Source organism: Scyliorhinus torazame, chromosome 7, assembly GCF_047496885.1.
Source record: "Scyliorhinus torazame isolate Kashiwa2021f chromosome 7, sScyTor2.1, whole genome shotgun sequence".
Lineage (NCBI taxonomy): Eukaryota > Metazoa > Chordata > Chondrichthyes > Carcharhiniformes > Scyliorhinidae > Scyliorhinus > Scyliorhinus torazame.
This window is the reverse complement of record NC_092713.1, coordinates 164,989,816-165,004,938: the sequence shown is the minus strand read 5'-3', so window position 1 is coordinate 165,004,938 and position 15,123 is coordinate 164,989,816. Positions and strand designations below refer to the sequence as shown.

General features: G+C 47.4%; 1 protein-coding gene across 2 annotated transcripts in view; it reads right to left on the bottom strand.

Moving 5' to 3' along the window:
- LOC140426674 (regulator of G-protein signaling protein-like) overlaps positions 1-15,123 on the bottom strand; it is a 186,779-nt gene that overhangs the window by 110,556 nt on the left and 61,100 nt on the right. For both annotated transcript variants that reach the window (XM_072511757.1, XM_072511758.1), the window contains one exon: positions 5,886-6,015. In XM_072511757.1, the coding sequence (XP_072367858.1) occupies positions 5,886-6,015 (130 nt within the window). The remainder of the gene's footprint in view (positions 1-5,885; positions 6,016-15,123) is intronic.

The window sequence follows — 15,123 nt, the reverse complement described above, 5'->3', positions numbered from 1 at the left end:
TATTGTGTTGACCGGGCATATAGGGCCTCCATGATGGCGCGGATGCACCTGTGCACCGAGCTCTGTGAGATCCCGGACAGGTTCTCACTCGGGGCCTGGAAGGACTCCGTGGCATACAAGTCCAGGGCGACCATCACGTTGACGGCCATTGGGAGCGGTGCCTGATGCGCCATGATCTGGCAGATATGCCGCACGGTCCCCCTGCTCAGCCGGATTCTTCGACGGCATGCCCGTTCTGGCAGGTCCTCGAATGACAGGCGGTGCCGGTACACACGAGGCCTCATGCGGCTCCTCCTTTGCATCTCTTCCTCGGCCTTTTGGGCAGCCGGCTCTCCATCTTCACTGGCTGCCACCTGTTCATCTGGGGCAGGCTCTGCCACTGTAGCATCCTCCTCCTCGAGTAGCTCTAGCTCGTGCACCCGCAGGGCTGCGGCGACTAGGAGGAAGGCCATCATTGCTGATTGAATTCCAATATCCATTGTCTGCAAGGGGTCAAGGACATGGTACATACCCCAACCAGGTCCAACGGGCTACAAGGTGGCCCAGGTTAACGCTGCAGACCCTGAACCTGCATGTCCCTCCTCCTCCCCTGAGCTGAGCTGGAAATTGACAGCACTTAACTCTCTTTGAAATGGTTGATGTTTGCAAACATTGTGGTTGCAGCATTTCAGAGTTACTCATCCATGAAGTAAGATGAATGAAGCAAGGCTGACACCTGTGTTTGTGGAAGCTGTCAATCACAGCCCATTAGGAGAAATGAATGAATTGCTTGCAGCTAAAGGATCTGAGGGGTTTAAACACAGGTCACAGCTGATTTTCTAGCAGGAATGGACACAGTGCTTCCACTGTGTGAGCCAGCAGGTGTTTGCCCAGGTGTGCACTACAAGAATACATTTCTTCACTGCCCCAGGCTGGACTGCTCTCTAGCTTCCCCAGACAAAGGACTCCTTTCTGGGAGGTCTGTGGGGATTCCTTTAGTTAGGGGGTCTCTGAGGGACTCCTTTAATTATGGGTCTCTGAGTGGGGGGTCTTCCTATTCAGGAGGTCTCAGGTGTAGGTTCCCTATCTAGGGAACTCTGCGTGGGTTTCCTCCGGGTGCTCCGGTTTCCTCCCACAGTCCAAAGACGTGCAGGTTAGGTGGATTGGCCGTGCTAAATTGCCTTTAGTGACCAAAAAAGGTTAGGAGGGGTTATTGGGTTACGGGGATAGGGTGGAAGTGAGGGCTTAAGTGGGTTGGTGCAGACTCGATGGGCCGAATGGCCTCCTCCTGCACTGTATGTTCTATGTTCTATGTTTATGTTATAGCAGCTTTTCTGCGGTTAGAACCTTTGGTCTTCAACATGGGTTCTTATCACAGAAGGAAGTGAATTCTTAAATTCTTTCAAGATAATGATTTCTCAGAACCTCATAGGTAGTTTCAACACCCAATGCTTGTACCCACTGTAGCCACTTAAAATGGCTAACTCCCAATTTAAAATGGCGAACGGCAAAGGCTGATGGGAAAGTCAGCCAACAGGACAAAAACGAGCAGCTGCAGGTTGACTGTGTATTTACCTCTGGAAAGGCCAGACAAGATCGATACCAGCAACCATCAGCATAACAAAACACCAGCCATCTGCATACTAATGAGCAATCCCCGGGAACGATGAGCAACATTTAGACACATAACGCAAAACCAGACTCTTTAGCGCCAGCAGAAGCCTACACAAAAGGAGGTGAACGACCACCTCAAGACCGCCCATCGATCAGGGAACCGCTCCAGCATTGGAGAAAATCGAACCAAGTGATTGGGACAAAGTCCAATCACTTGGGACCAGGTACAGGGTCCGCCCCGAAAGGCGGGAAGCCTCTGGGAACTATAAGAATTGAGCCCCAAGTTCAAGTCGCTCTCTTCACCTCTCTTCCAGCTCTCTTCCAGCTCACTTAACTCTTCAACAGCCGCTCAAAAACTGTAAGTCTTACTTCAACGCTCGCTACGAGATAGGCGCTCCGAGCTACCAATCTGTACCAACTTCGAATCCCGCAGGCTCAGAACCCTAACGAAAGGCCATTTGTTTCCCTGACCTGGTGGGCCAATTCCAAGTTTAGTATTGGCCTGTTAGTTGTAGAAGTAGCTTAAGACGTAGAATTTGTGCATGAGTAGTGATTACTGTGTATAATAAATGTGCTTTGATTTAAATCTTACTAAGCGGTGTATTGGATTATTGATCATTACTCGGACTTGAACCACGTGGCGGTATCAGAAAGATACCTGGCGACTCAAGAGCAAAGGTGATAAAACAGAGCCATTGTTCTGCTTAATATTTCAAATTCAACATAAGCTTGTCCCAGGAGTGACTTCAGGTGGCGGCCATGAAGTAAGTGGCATTTGGCAGCTCCCGCTCGAGGCGGCTTTATCGGACCTTTTCCCCACTTGTTGGGTGGATGCTTCGGTGAAAAGAGGCATAATAATGACTGAAGAAAGTTAAACTCCACTGAGGGGGCTGGTGGTGGGTCCATGGACCAGAAATGGGGCGAAAAGTTGGAACAGGAAAATCTTCGTGTGTCACAGGTCAAGATGAAAATGAAAATCGCTTATTGTCACAAATAGGCTTCAAATGAAGTTACTGTGAAAAGCCCCTAGTCGCCACATTCCGGCGCCTGTTCGGGGAAGCTGGTACGGGAATTGAACCGTGCTGCTGGCCTGCCTTGGTCTGCTTTAAAAGCCAGCTATTTAGTCCAGTGTGCTAAACCAGCCCCAGATGGCAGAGGGTAAAGGATCTGCCCTGCCTGCCCAGTGGTCAACGGTGCAACTAGTGGACTTCTTGAACGAGAAGTTCAGTCGGCAGAGGAGGGAGGCCCAGGAGGACCGAGCCAAGGCGGTGGAAACATTGAAAGCGGGAATTGGCGGCGTGCAACAGAGGCAGGAGTCTCAGGACCAGGCTCTTCGGAAAGTGGAGGAGGTGATGGGGGAGCACGAGGAGCAACCTGCCTTGTTGGCGGCCCAGATTGGAATGATGCGGGAGACTCAGCAGTGGTTAAAGGAGAAGGTGGAGAACCTGGAGAAACGCTCCCAGAGATAGAATCTATGAATCATGGGGACGGCTGAAGGCATCGAGGGAGCGGATGCCGACACCTATGTGGCCAAGGTGCTGGAGACGTTGATGGGAGAGGGGGCCTTTGACTGGCCCCTGGAGGTCGACCGAGCGCATAGGGTGCTGATGAGAAAGCCCCAGGCAAATGAGCCTTAAGGGCAATGGTGGTGTGTCTTCACCGGGTCCTAGATAAGGAAAATATACTATTTCGGGACACCAGAGGAGGCGATAGAATGTATGAGAGACAATAGACTGGCAGGAGAAGGGGGACATTCAACGTTGGAGGAGGTGTGAGAAGATGTTTGTTTTTTCTGAATTTTTGTTTGTTGGTTGTTGGAGAATTTTTCGCCTTTGTGATGTTTTGTTGGGCTTGTAGTGGAATGCTTGGGGAACGTCGGAGGTGAGTGCGCCCTTTTTCTTGTCTCACTGCTGTTTGTTTTATGGAAATGTGCGAGCGGGGAGGAAGGGAATCAGTGGGGGGTAAGAGGCTTAAGCACCGTGGGCAGGGGCTGCCGGGCTAGTTAATGGGAGTGCAGTGGGGGATGGCCAGAGGAGGGGAATGGGGTTGTTGTTTTGTTTCAGGGAGTGGGGGGTTTGTTCACAAAGGTGTGGCTGTTGTGGCTAAGCAAGTAAAGGAGCGATGACGGTGGACATCTGAGGGTGGGCCAGGGGTGTCTTGTAACACAGGCCGGGGGCTGGTCCAAAAAAAGGAGAAGGTTGATCGATAGGGGAGGGGGTGGCAGGTGCCCCCGACCAGGTTGGTCACATGGAATGTGAAAGGGCGGAATGGGCCGGTGAAACGGTCGTGTGTTTTCGAGCACCTGAGGAGCTTGAAGGCGGATGTGGCTTTTTTACAGTAAACACATCTGAAGATCGGGGGCCAGATAAGGTTAAGGAAAGGGTGGGTAGGGTATTTCATTCAGGGTTGGACATGAAGACGAGAGGGGTAGTGGTTAACAAATGGGTGGCGTTTGAGGTGGGGGACATTGTGGCAGACACGGGGCAAGATCCGTGATGGTGAGCGGGAAGCTGGAGGGATGTCGGTGGTTTTGGTTAATGTTTATGCCCCAAACTGGGATGATGTAGAGTTTATGAGGCGAGTGCTGGGAAAGATCCCGGACGCTCACCAGCTGATTATGGGGGGGGAGGGGGGGGGGGGATTTAACACGGTCATTGAACCAGGTTTGGACTAGTCGAGCCCGATGTCTCTTAGCAATTCCTTGAGATCATGGCTAATCACAAACGGAACTGCATATACCTGACTTGTCCCTATATCTCTTAATATTTTCAGTGAACAAAAATCTATTAATCTCCGGTTTAAACTCAACAATTGGTATAAACTGCTGGTTCGGGGAGTTTCAAACTTCTACCAACCTTTGCGTATCGAAGTGTTTCCTAATTTAACTCCTGAAAGGTCTGGTTCTATGCTCTGGGCGGCATGGTAGCTCAGTGGGTAGCACTGTTGCTTCACAGCGCCCAGGGTCCCGGGTTCGATTCCCGGCTTGGGTCACTGTCTATGCAGAATCTGCACATCCTCCCCGTGTGTGCGTGGGTTTGCTCCGGTTTCCTCCCACAGTCAAAGATGTGCAGGTTAGGCGGATTGGCCACGATAAATTGCCCTTAGTGTCCAAAAAAGGTTAGGAGAGGTTATTGGGTTATAGGGTGGAAGTGAGGGCTTAAATGGGTCTGTGCAGGCTCGATGGGCCGTATGGCCTCCTTCAGCACTGTATGTTCTATGTTTTGTCTATATACCTCCAGAATTAATTTATATGCACCCAGAATAGTCTTTTTTTACCTTGTCGTAATCCTTAGACATTCCCTCTGATAGGGAAGCATGAACTTCCAGGACCAAAACAATCAAAGAAAAGAAGTGGAAACAAAGGAAATAGACAGGAGGGACTCTGACACTACTGCTACATTCATTCGCAAATCAAAAACATGTCTAAGTGTCACCAGTCAACATGGACAACCGTCTCTAATGTCCTTCTTTAAAACACAAATATCCTTTTTATAACCATGAATGTCACTTTCAGATTTCACACTCGATATTTCGGTATTATTGCTTCCTCCTGTAAGCAGACCTTTCACCCCCAATGAACCAAATTTGACTACATACCCTTAAATGACCTGGCATATAGTCAAAGACTAATGGGGGGATCAGAATGCAATTCTCTGTTTGAATAGTGCTCATGCTATTACGTGCAACAGAAACAATCATTTGCAATTATAGAAAAGCAAATTACTGCGGATGCTGGAATCTGAAACTAAAACAAAAAATTCTGGACAATCTCAGCAGGTCTGACAGCATCTGTGGAGAGAGAAGGGAGCTAACATTTGGAGTGTGGATGACAAAGAGTCACCCAGGCACAAAATGTTAGTTACCAAGATGGAAGGGGACAGTTCAGGTGATAGAGGCAGAAAAGATAATGGGGTCAGGGACAAATCAGATGACTTCAAGGTTATAAATGGTCTGGTTCAACCCAAGAGTGGCCAGGGCGAGGGACGGAGTCAGTGGCTGGGGAATAAAGTTTGTATTGAGGACGAGAGGCACCGGCTTCTGTCTTCCCAGTCTTAAACAGGAAGGCACTCTGGTCATCCTGGACCTCATGTCCGGCAAACAGTCAGATAACACAGAGGTAGTGGAAGGGTCAAAGGTGGAGAGCTTGTTGTCATCGGCATAGCTGACATGGCATGTCTGAGAGTGGGGGACTCCTGCAGTGCTGCACTGGCCTGATGGCCTAGACTGTTGGAAATCTACAATCAGCAGAATCATTTTGACTGAAGCAGATTTATGTTTTAGGCTGCACACACCTGGTATCTCGGGTATTTCTGCATCCAGCAGTAACTCGCACAGGACAAAGTGGAGGTACAGATCCGTCTGCAGGAAATGTGGGAGACGATATTCTTCCAACCATTTTATAAATCCGGTCACATTACTGCGCTGAAATTAAACACAGCACTAAAATTAGTATTTCAACAGAAAAACATCCCCCCCCGTACCTCCCAGCTGCTAACTACATTCTCATGGTACAGGGAACAGGACAGAAAGTGAACACGAGGGAAAGGTACTCGCAACAGTAATGAAGCCGTAATCCAACCATCGCCTATGTTTAGGCTTCCATCTCGGTATCACGTTTGAGTGGTCCTAATGTGAGGAACAGTGGGCCAACAGAGGTTGGGTTTCAAATAGGGCGTGCAGGTGTAAGATCTGTGATCACAGCACACCAGGGTTGGTTCTCCGAGTGCCCCCCCCCCCCCCATCACAGTCTCACCACTAACAGTGAGCGAATGGGGATGTTACTCATTCATACACCCCTGACAAGATCTCATAAAGAATTGTCTTGCCGCTGAACCCAAATTTTCAATCCTATTCTCCCATCCCAAGGACTCCTGCCCAGTTCCACAGGTTCTGCTCAGTCCCAGTCCCAGAAGCCCTGCCTAGTTGCACCCCCACAGACCGTGCCCATCCCCACAGACCCTGCCCATCCCAACCCCACTGGTCCTGCTCAGTACCACAGGCCCTGCTTAGTCCCACAGGCCCTGCCCTTTTCCAGTCCCACATACCCTGCCCAGTCCCACAGGCCATGCCCAGTCCCGGTCCCACAGGCCCTGGCCAGTCCCACAGGCCCTGCCCTGTCCCAGTCTCACAGGCCCTGCCAGTCCCACAGGCCCTGCCTTGTCCCATTGGCCCTACCCTGTCCCAGTCCCACAGACCCTGCTCAGTCCCATAGGCCCTGCCAATCCAACAGGCCCTGCCCAGTCCCGGTCCCACAGGCCCTGCTATGTCCCAGTCCCACAGACCCTGCCCTGTCCCATAGGCCCTGCCCAGTCCCACAGACCCTGCCCAGTCCCACAAGTCCTGCCCAGTCCCAGTCCCACAGGCCCTGCCCAGTCCCTTACTGCCTCGCTCTAATATGCAGATTTGCTAAAAAGTGATCCTGCCCACGGTGGGCGGGATTCACCTTGCAACGTCTCCAATGATTGCATTCAATCTCACGAGGCGTTGCGAGCCAGGTAGATCCTGGCAGAAAGGTCACCCGGTTTTCACTGGCCATGTTGCGTTGCAGCGAGATGCTTATCCGGTGCAACGTGGCTGGAGGACTGCCCGAAGTGTGTGAGAGAGAGAGAGCTGAGTGTGCCATCATTGTCGAAATGCCCCGGGTCCAGGGGGTGATCGACAGGATGCATGTCCCCCTACGAGCACCTGCAGATGACAGGCCGCACTACACAAACCAAAAGGGGTTCCATTGATGAATGTGCAGCTGGTTTGTGACCATAAGATTCACAACATGCACGTCTGCGCCCAATACCCGGGCATGACACCTTCATCCAGGCACACTCAACGGTTCCCGGCCTCTTCATAGCGAACCCCCAGCTGGGGTGTTGATAGGGTGCTCTTTCAAAGGGCCAGTGCAGACTCGATGGGCTGAATAGCCTCCTTCTGCACTGTAAATTCTATGATTCCTCTATGATGAAATTACCTTGTTGGTTCATTTTTGGAATGTTGCTGGCGCATGCTTAAGTCTGAATAGCATAGCATAACTTTAAACTTATACAGACCATTTGGCGTTAAAAAAAACCCTTCCCTTCCTTCACCCTGCCTCATAAAAATAATAGTCAAGATTGGTTAAAAAAAATGTTGCTTGTCCCGCCTTTTCAACAGTCTTCCACACGAGGAATAGGATGTGATCTGATGTTGTAACTGCTTTGACTTTTGACAGTCAATCGTTGCGTTCCAACTGGTTTTGGTACCATCACAGTAGGTGAGCTCCAATCACTGCAATTCACTGCAATGATATCATTCTTAAGTATCCTTTCAACCTGCTTTTGTAATTGCCAACTTTAGTGGATTGAGCTAAATGGGTGTTGCTTAATTGGAGTAACATTTCCTACATCTAGTTCATGCATAATTACGTTTGTAATTCCTAATTTGTTCCCACAGGTAGCTCTATGTGACTGTAATAATTCTTTCTGCACTCTGATTTTCTATTGGAATAATGCTGAAAGTATTACGATCCCAGATCAGACCGATTAGGGATTTTAAAAGAAAACTTTATTATTACCATAATATTAAATTCTTTAACATCACACCCAAAATAATTTACAATTACCCCTTAAACAATACTACTAAATAGAGTAAATACAATACCCTTAATTACTATCTCTATTCCCAATTAGACAGCAAGAAAAAAACATACAGCTCTCAATCCATCCTACATCCTAATGTACAGAGTAATACTTGCTTTCCAAAACAGATCTGGTTCTTGTTTAAACCCCTGCAGACTCTTGCTGGATGTCTTTAAAAAGTGGTTTCAACTGGTTTGTTTCAGCTTCCCCTTGTCCTCAGACAAGTCTACACAGCGTTAAATACTATTAATCATTTTAACAATTCTATTGTGAGAGCAAAATACCTTACATGTGGACTCAGTGTTAGCCAGATCGGAACTCAACTCAAAAGCTTTCCCCAAATGTCTGAATACCTTAGCTCCACCCACCAATTACATCATCTCCCCAAGCAGAAAACAAATTAACTCTCCAGGCTGAAAACACAATAACTCCCCAGGGACTACCCCCTAGTCAAACAACAATGCATTTGGCCAGGCCTTTATGATGGTCAATTTCACCTCTGGCTCCTAAAAGCTTTCTGGTCTTGCAAACCAAGATTATTTTAAAAACATGACTACTACAGTCAAACACACTCTAACCCTATTTAAGTACTTTTAACACTTACATTTCCAAATGTTTATAATACAACAAATCTAAAATCCTGCATTTGTCACAGTAATTTATCCCAATTTCTTATCACTTCTTCATTGTTCAATTTAATTTGAGGAATGTCAAATTCATAATCATCAAGAGTGATCTCTTCTCTCTTAATTATAATGACTACGACGTCCTCCTTCTTTCCTTTTCTATCAAAATACCTTTTGAGCGTATTAACCTGACAGACTCTTAGGTTTCTTCGGTGTGGTGTTGTTATCAAATAATTCACCTCACTCAATTTCCTTTCAATTTGATAAGACCCACAAAATGTTGTTTTTAATGGCTCACCTACCATTGGTAACAATACTAATACTTTCTCCCCACTAACAAAACTACAAATTTTAGGATTTCTTATCCACCGCGTTTTTAATCACATGCTGTGACAATGTTAAATACTTTCCAGCCAACTCACTAGCCCTATTGCTAATCTCTGCCTACATTTTGACATATAGTCCAACAACGTAGTCTCAGAACTCTGACTCACCAATTTCTCCATAATTAATTTAAGTATTCCTCTTACGTTATGACCAAAAATCAATTCAAATGGAATGAATTTAGTTGATTCATTAGGTGCATCCCTAATTGCAAATAGTACAAATGGAATTCCTTTATCTCAATCCTCTGGATAATCCTGAGTCTAGGCCCTCAACATGGTCTTTAAAGTTTGATGTCATCTTTCTAACACTCCCTGTGATTCTGGATGATACGAAGTTGATATAAATTGCTTTTCTGCTGAGCTATCCATAACTTCCCTGAAGAACTTCAGCATAAAAATAGATCTATGATTTGATTAGATTTCTTTTAGTAGTTCATATCTGGTATTTTTTAAAAGTTCACTCCTCTACAACCCTCTCAATGGAAAGGCCTCCATAAATCTAGTAAACACATTGATTATGGTCAAAAAATATTGATTCCCACTTTTCATTTTAAACCAGAACTTTAAAATAAATGACTGCAATAGTCAGATAACACTAACCCAAGCATTTAACCCTCACTGCCCAAATACATAGAATACAATATATCTGAAATGTGTGCATTCATCACAGCATGAGAATGAGGTGAGGGTGAGCGAGAGATGTGAATATGTATGAGACAGAGGAGTGTGTGAGAGAGAGGTGAGTGTGTTTGTTATAAGAGAGAGGAGACTGCATGTGTGGGATAGAGGAATGTGTGTGTGAGAAATGAATGTGTTAATTGCAGGAGAGAGGTGAGTGTGCGTGAGAGAGGTGGTTGTGTTTATGAGAGGTGTGTGCATGTGACAAAAAGAGAGGTGGTGCGTATGTGAGAATGTTGAGTGCGCAAGAGAGAAGTGAGTGTGTGTGTGAAAGAGAGGTGACTGTGTGAGAGGTGAGTGTGTGTGAGGGAGAGCTAAGCGTGTATCTGAGAGATAGGTGAGTGTTTGTAGAGAGAGCTAAGTGTGTGTGAGAGAAAGAGATGAGTGTGTTTGTGGGTGAGACAGATGGAGATGAGTGTCTATCAGTGAGAGAGGTGAGTGTGTTTGTACGTGAGGTAGATGGGTGTTGGTGTGAGAGAGATAAGTATGTGTGTGAGAGAGAGGTGAGTGTATGTGAAAATAGGAAGGGGTGAGAGAGCGACAGAGGTATGTGTGTGATAGAGAAGTGAATGTGTGTCAGAGGTAAATGTGTGTGAGAGAGTGTTATGGTTGAGTGAGGTGAGTTTGTGTGTGAGATGGAGAGGTGAGTTTGTGTGTGTGAGGTATGTGTGCATGACAGAGATCTGAGTGTGTGTGCGAGAGGTGAGTAGGTATGATAGAGAGAGCTGAGTGTGTATGAGAGAGTGTTAAGTGTGTGTGTGTGAGGTGAGTGTGTGAGAGGTGTGATTGTGCTTGTTGTAAGAGTGAGAGGTGTTTGTTGTGAGAGAGGTGAGTGTGTGATAGAGAGGTGAGTGTGTTCAAGAGAAAGGGGTGAGTTTGTGTGTGAGGTGTGTGTGCGTGAGAGAGAGGTAAGTTGTTTGTACGAGAGGAAAGGAGGTGAGTGTGTGTCTGTGAGGGGAAAAAAGAATTGAGAGTATGGCGAGTGTGTGAGAGAGAGGTGAGTGTGTGTGAGATAGACAGAGAGGCGAGGTATGTGAGATAGAGAGGTGGGTATGCGTGTGAGTGACAGGTGAGTGTGTCTGAGAGAGGTGAGTTTGTGTGTGTGTGACAGAGATGGGTGAGTGTGTGTATTTAAGAGAGCGTGTGTTTGTGTTAGAGAGTAATGGGGGGAGCTTTGAGCACGAGTAGTGGAAGAGAGCACATCCGGAGTGAGACACAGTCAGAGTGAGCGTGGGTATCGGGTATTTGGAGCAGAGTGGGAATTCAGTGCTGAGTGGAAAGAGGTGCTTTTTGCATTTTCTCTTTGCTTTCTAACTTTTAATTTTCAGATTGTGGTCTTGCCCTGCAGCAACAGTAGAGGCTACAAGGGAGAGAGCTGATTGGTGTAGTGGGTGTGGTGATCTTTGTGAGGAGTTTCCAGGATGGAAGGCGTAGTAATCACAAAGATACACAAAGCTCTTTTGAAGAACTAAACTAATTTTATTAACACTACTAAATTTGAGTTCAGCACTTATTCTAATTAGCAAACATACATGTAAGAATTAAAGTACATTCACCAACACTATCTCTATCTACTAACTATAACTATTATATCTTAACTAGCTCTACAATACACTGAATCTTGTCTTTATCAGCTCCAAATCTAATCCCCTCCCCGAGGCCAAGAGCCAGTGCAATTTATGGTACTGTCCTTTGGCTCCCTCTAGTGGCTAGGCTTAACATAACATTAATTCTTCACATGTTGTACATTTGTATAATGTCACATTCCCCTTACTTTGAGAAAAAATGTTCCTTTTTTTTTCTTTTCCATACAAGTTTGAATGGCTATACATTTTCTTGGTTAAAGTATCATACAACATGTCAACAATGAGGGGCAGCACGGTAGCATTGTGGATAGCACAATTGCTTCACTGCTCCAGGGTCCCAGGTTCGATTTTGGCTTGGGTCACTGTCTGTGTGGAGTCTGCACATCCTCCTCGTGTGTGCGTGGGTTTCCTCCGGGTGCTCCGGTTTCCTCCCACAGTCCAAAGATGTGCAGGTTAGGTGGATTGGCCATGATAAATTGCCCTTAGTGTCCAAAATTGCCCTTAGTGTTGGGTGAGGTTACTGGGTTATGGGGATAGAATGGAGGTGTTGACCTTGGGTAGGGTGCTCTTTCCAAGAGCCGGTGCAGACTCGACGGGCCGAATGGCCTCCTTCTGCACTGTAAATTCTGTGATAATCTATGATAGAACTAATGTTAGATTTACAGATTTAATTTATTTGGAGGTTTCCTACGTCTTGTAGACCTTCTTAATGTTACAGCAGTATTATTTGAATTGTCTGGTACATTTGACAATATAGCTTTTGGAAAGTCATTTACAGGAAAGATGAGTTGTTGGCTCGTTGTAGATGATTCTGGGAATGTAACAGGTTGTTTAAGTTTCAAAAGATCTCTTCTGTTTCTATGAAAAATCTTCCCAGATTATGTTCTGATGATGTATGATCTTGGTGTGAGCTCATTGAGTACTTTTGCAATGTCCATCCATTCACCTTCAGGATTACGAATGCGTACAATATCATCTTCTCCGAGTGTAGATAGTGGTTTGGAGTTTTTGTCGGAATATGGCTTTTGCTTGTTCTTCAGTTGCTGCATTTGCTGATGCACGACTTGTTCCTTTTTGTTTGGAACTGTTAAAGTTGGTCGCATCTTACGTATTTTTCGTCCCATCAATAGTTGTGCTGGAGAAATCCCGATGACAATGGTGTAGCCCTGTATGCTAAATCAAAGTCCTTCTTGACATCAATTGTTTTCTTCAAAAGCTGCTTCGCAATTCCCACTCCTAAAGAGTGAGTATTTTGTGGTGTCTCGGTCAGGGGTGGGAGCAGGAGTGCCATTCCATAGGGCAGGGACTCACTTTAGGGACCTGGGGGTGCAGGTTGCCTGGGAGTGGGGGGGGGGGGGGGCTCCACAGGTACAACATTTCTAGTTTGGTGGGGAGAGTGAAAGCTTATCTGGCAAGGTTGGATGGTCTCCCTCTGTTACTGGCGGGTCGGTTAAAATGAATGTGCTGCCGCGATTTCTGTGTATTTTTCAATGCCTGACGATTTTACTGCCAAAGGCATTTTCAGAGAGACTGAGGGAAGGATTACGTCGTTCATATGGGGAGGGAAGGTGGCCAGAGTTAGAAATGTGCTACTACAGACGGGAAGGCAGGCAGGGGGTTTGGGTCTTCCGAACCTGATGTATTGCTACTGGGCGGCGAATGTGGAGAAGGTGCGGAGCTGGGTAAGAGGGGTTGATTCCCAGTGGGTCAGAATGGAGGAGAGTTTGTGCAGGAGGTCAGGATTGAAAGCACTAGCAACGGCACCGCTCCCGATAGCCCCAGGCAAGTTCTCAGGGCGTCCGGTAATAATAGCTTCATTGAGAATTTGGAGGCAGTTTCGCCAACACTTCGGATTGGGGGCAGGGTCAAGGGAAATGCCGATTCGGGGGAACCACAGATTTGAGCCAGGGAGGTGGGATGGAAATTTTTGGAAATGGGAGGAGAAGGGGATTAAGACACTGAAAGATTTGTTTCTTAGGGGTCGGTTTGCAGGATTGAAGGAGCTGGAAGCGAAGTATGGGCTGGAGCAGGGGGAAATGTTTAGATACATGCAGGTTCGAGATTTTGCCAGAAAGGAGATACAGAACTTCCCGGAGGAGCCAGCCTCCACATTGCTGGAGGAGGTGCTGACAACAGGGGGACTGGAGAAGGGGGTAGTGTCAGCGATTTACGGAGCTATTTTGGAAGAGGAGAAGGCACCACTGGAAGGGATCAACGCAAAGTGGGAGGAAGAGCTGGGAGAGGCTATAGGGGAGGGGGTCTGGTGTGAGGTGCTCCGGAGAGTGAACGCCTCCACCTCGTGCGTGAAGTTGGGGCTGATACAGCTGAAGGTGGTATACAGAGCACACCTCACGAGGGCGAGGATGAGCCAATTCTTTGAAGGAGTAGAAGATGTGTGTGAGCGTTGCGGGGGGGAGGGCTAATCACATTCATATGTTTTGGTCCTGTCCAAAGCTAGAGGATTACTGGAAGGAGGTTTTTAGGGTAATTTCTAAAGTGGTGCATGTGAAACTGGACCCGGGTCCCTGGGAGGCCATATTCGGGGTGTCGGACCAGCCAGGGTTGGAAACGGGTGCAGAGGCAGATGTTGTAGCCTTCTTCTCGTTGATCGCCCGAAGGCGGATCCTGCTGGGATGGAGAGCAGCCTCTCCACCCAGTGCCCTGGCGTGGCGGGGGGACCTGTTGGAATTCTTGACTCTTGAGAAGGTTAAGTTTGAACTGAGGGGAAGCTCGGAGGGGTTCTACAATTCATGGGCATTATTCATTATGCACTTTCAAGACCTGGATAACATCGAACATTAGTTGGGGGGGGTAGGTGGGAGGGTTGGGGGAGGGTGGGGGTGTGTGTTAGTGGTGGCTATGGGTAATCCCTGATTCCTTTTTGTCATTTGTTTATGTCAACATGCGGGTGAATGTTTGGGGTTTGTTGGGAGGATGGGATCGTTGTTATTGATATGGGGATTGACATATTTGTTACTGATTATTGTTTCATGTTGGTGGGTGTACATTTGGGAGAAAATGTGAAAAAGGAGAATAAAGAAATATATATTTTTAAAAAACAATTCCCACCCCTTTCTCAGCTTTTTTGTTTGCCTGCGGGTATAGTGGGCTAGAAGTTACGTGTGTGAAGTTGTAGTCATTGGCAAATTGTAACCACTCCCGGATGCTAAAACATGGTCCATTGTCTGTGACAATAGTTATTGGTATGCCATGTCTGGCAAATACATGTTTCGTTTCTCTGACAGCTGAATGTGTTGTTGAGTCACATAATTCGATAACATCCGGAAAATGATTATTAAATAATCACAGCCTTGAAAGTAAAATGGGGGCTTCTCCCAAATGGAGCCTAGTGTTCGCGCCGTCGTGAATGCCGTCGCATTTCACGACGGCGCAAAACGGGCATGGGGACGACCGATTCTGGCCCCCACAGGGGGCCAGCACAGCGCTGGAGTGGTTCACGCCTCTCCTGCCCCCCCTTCCCGGCACCAAATGGGCGCCGCGCCAACCTGCGCATGCGTGGGGGACTTCTTCCGCCCGCCGGCCCCGACTCAACATGCCGTTTGTGTCCAGGGGCAGGCCACGCAGGAAAGTAGGTCCGGCGGTGGGGGGAAAGAGGCCGGCCCTCCGATCGGTGCCAGACCCCATC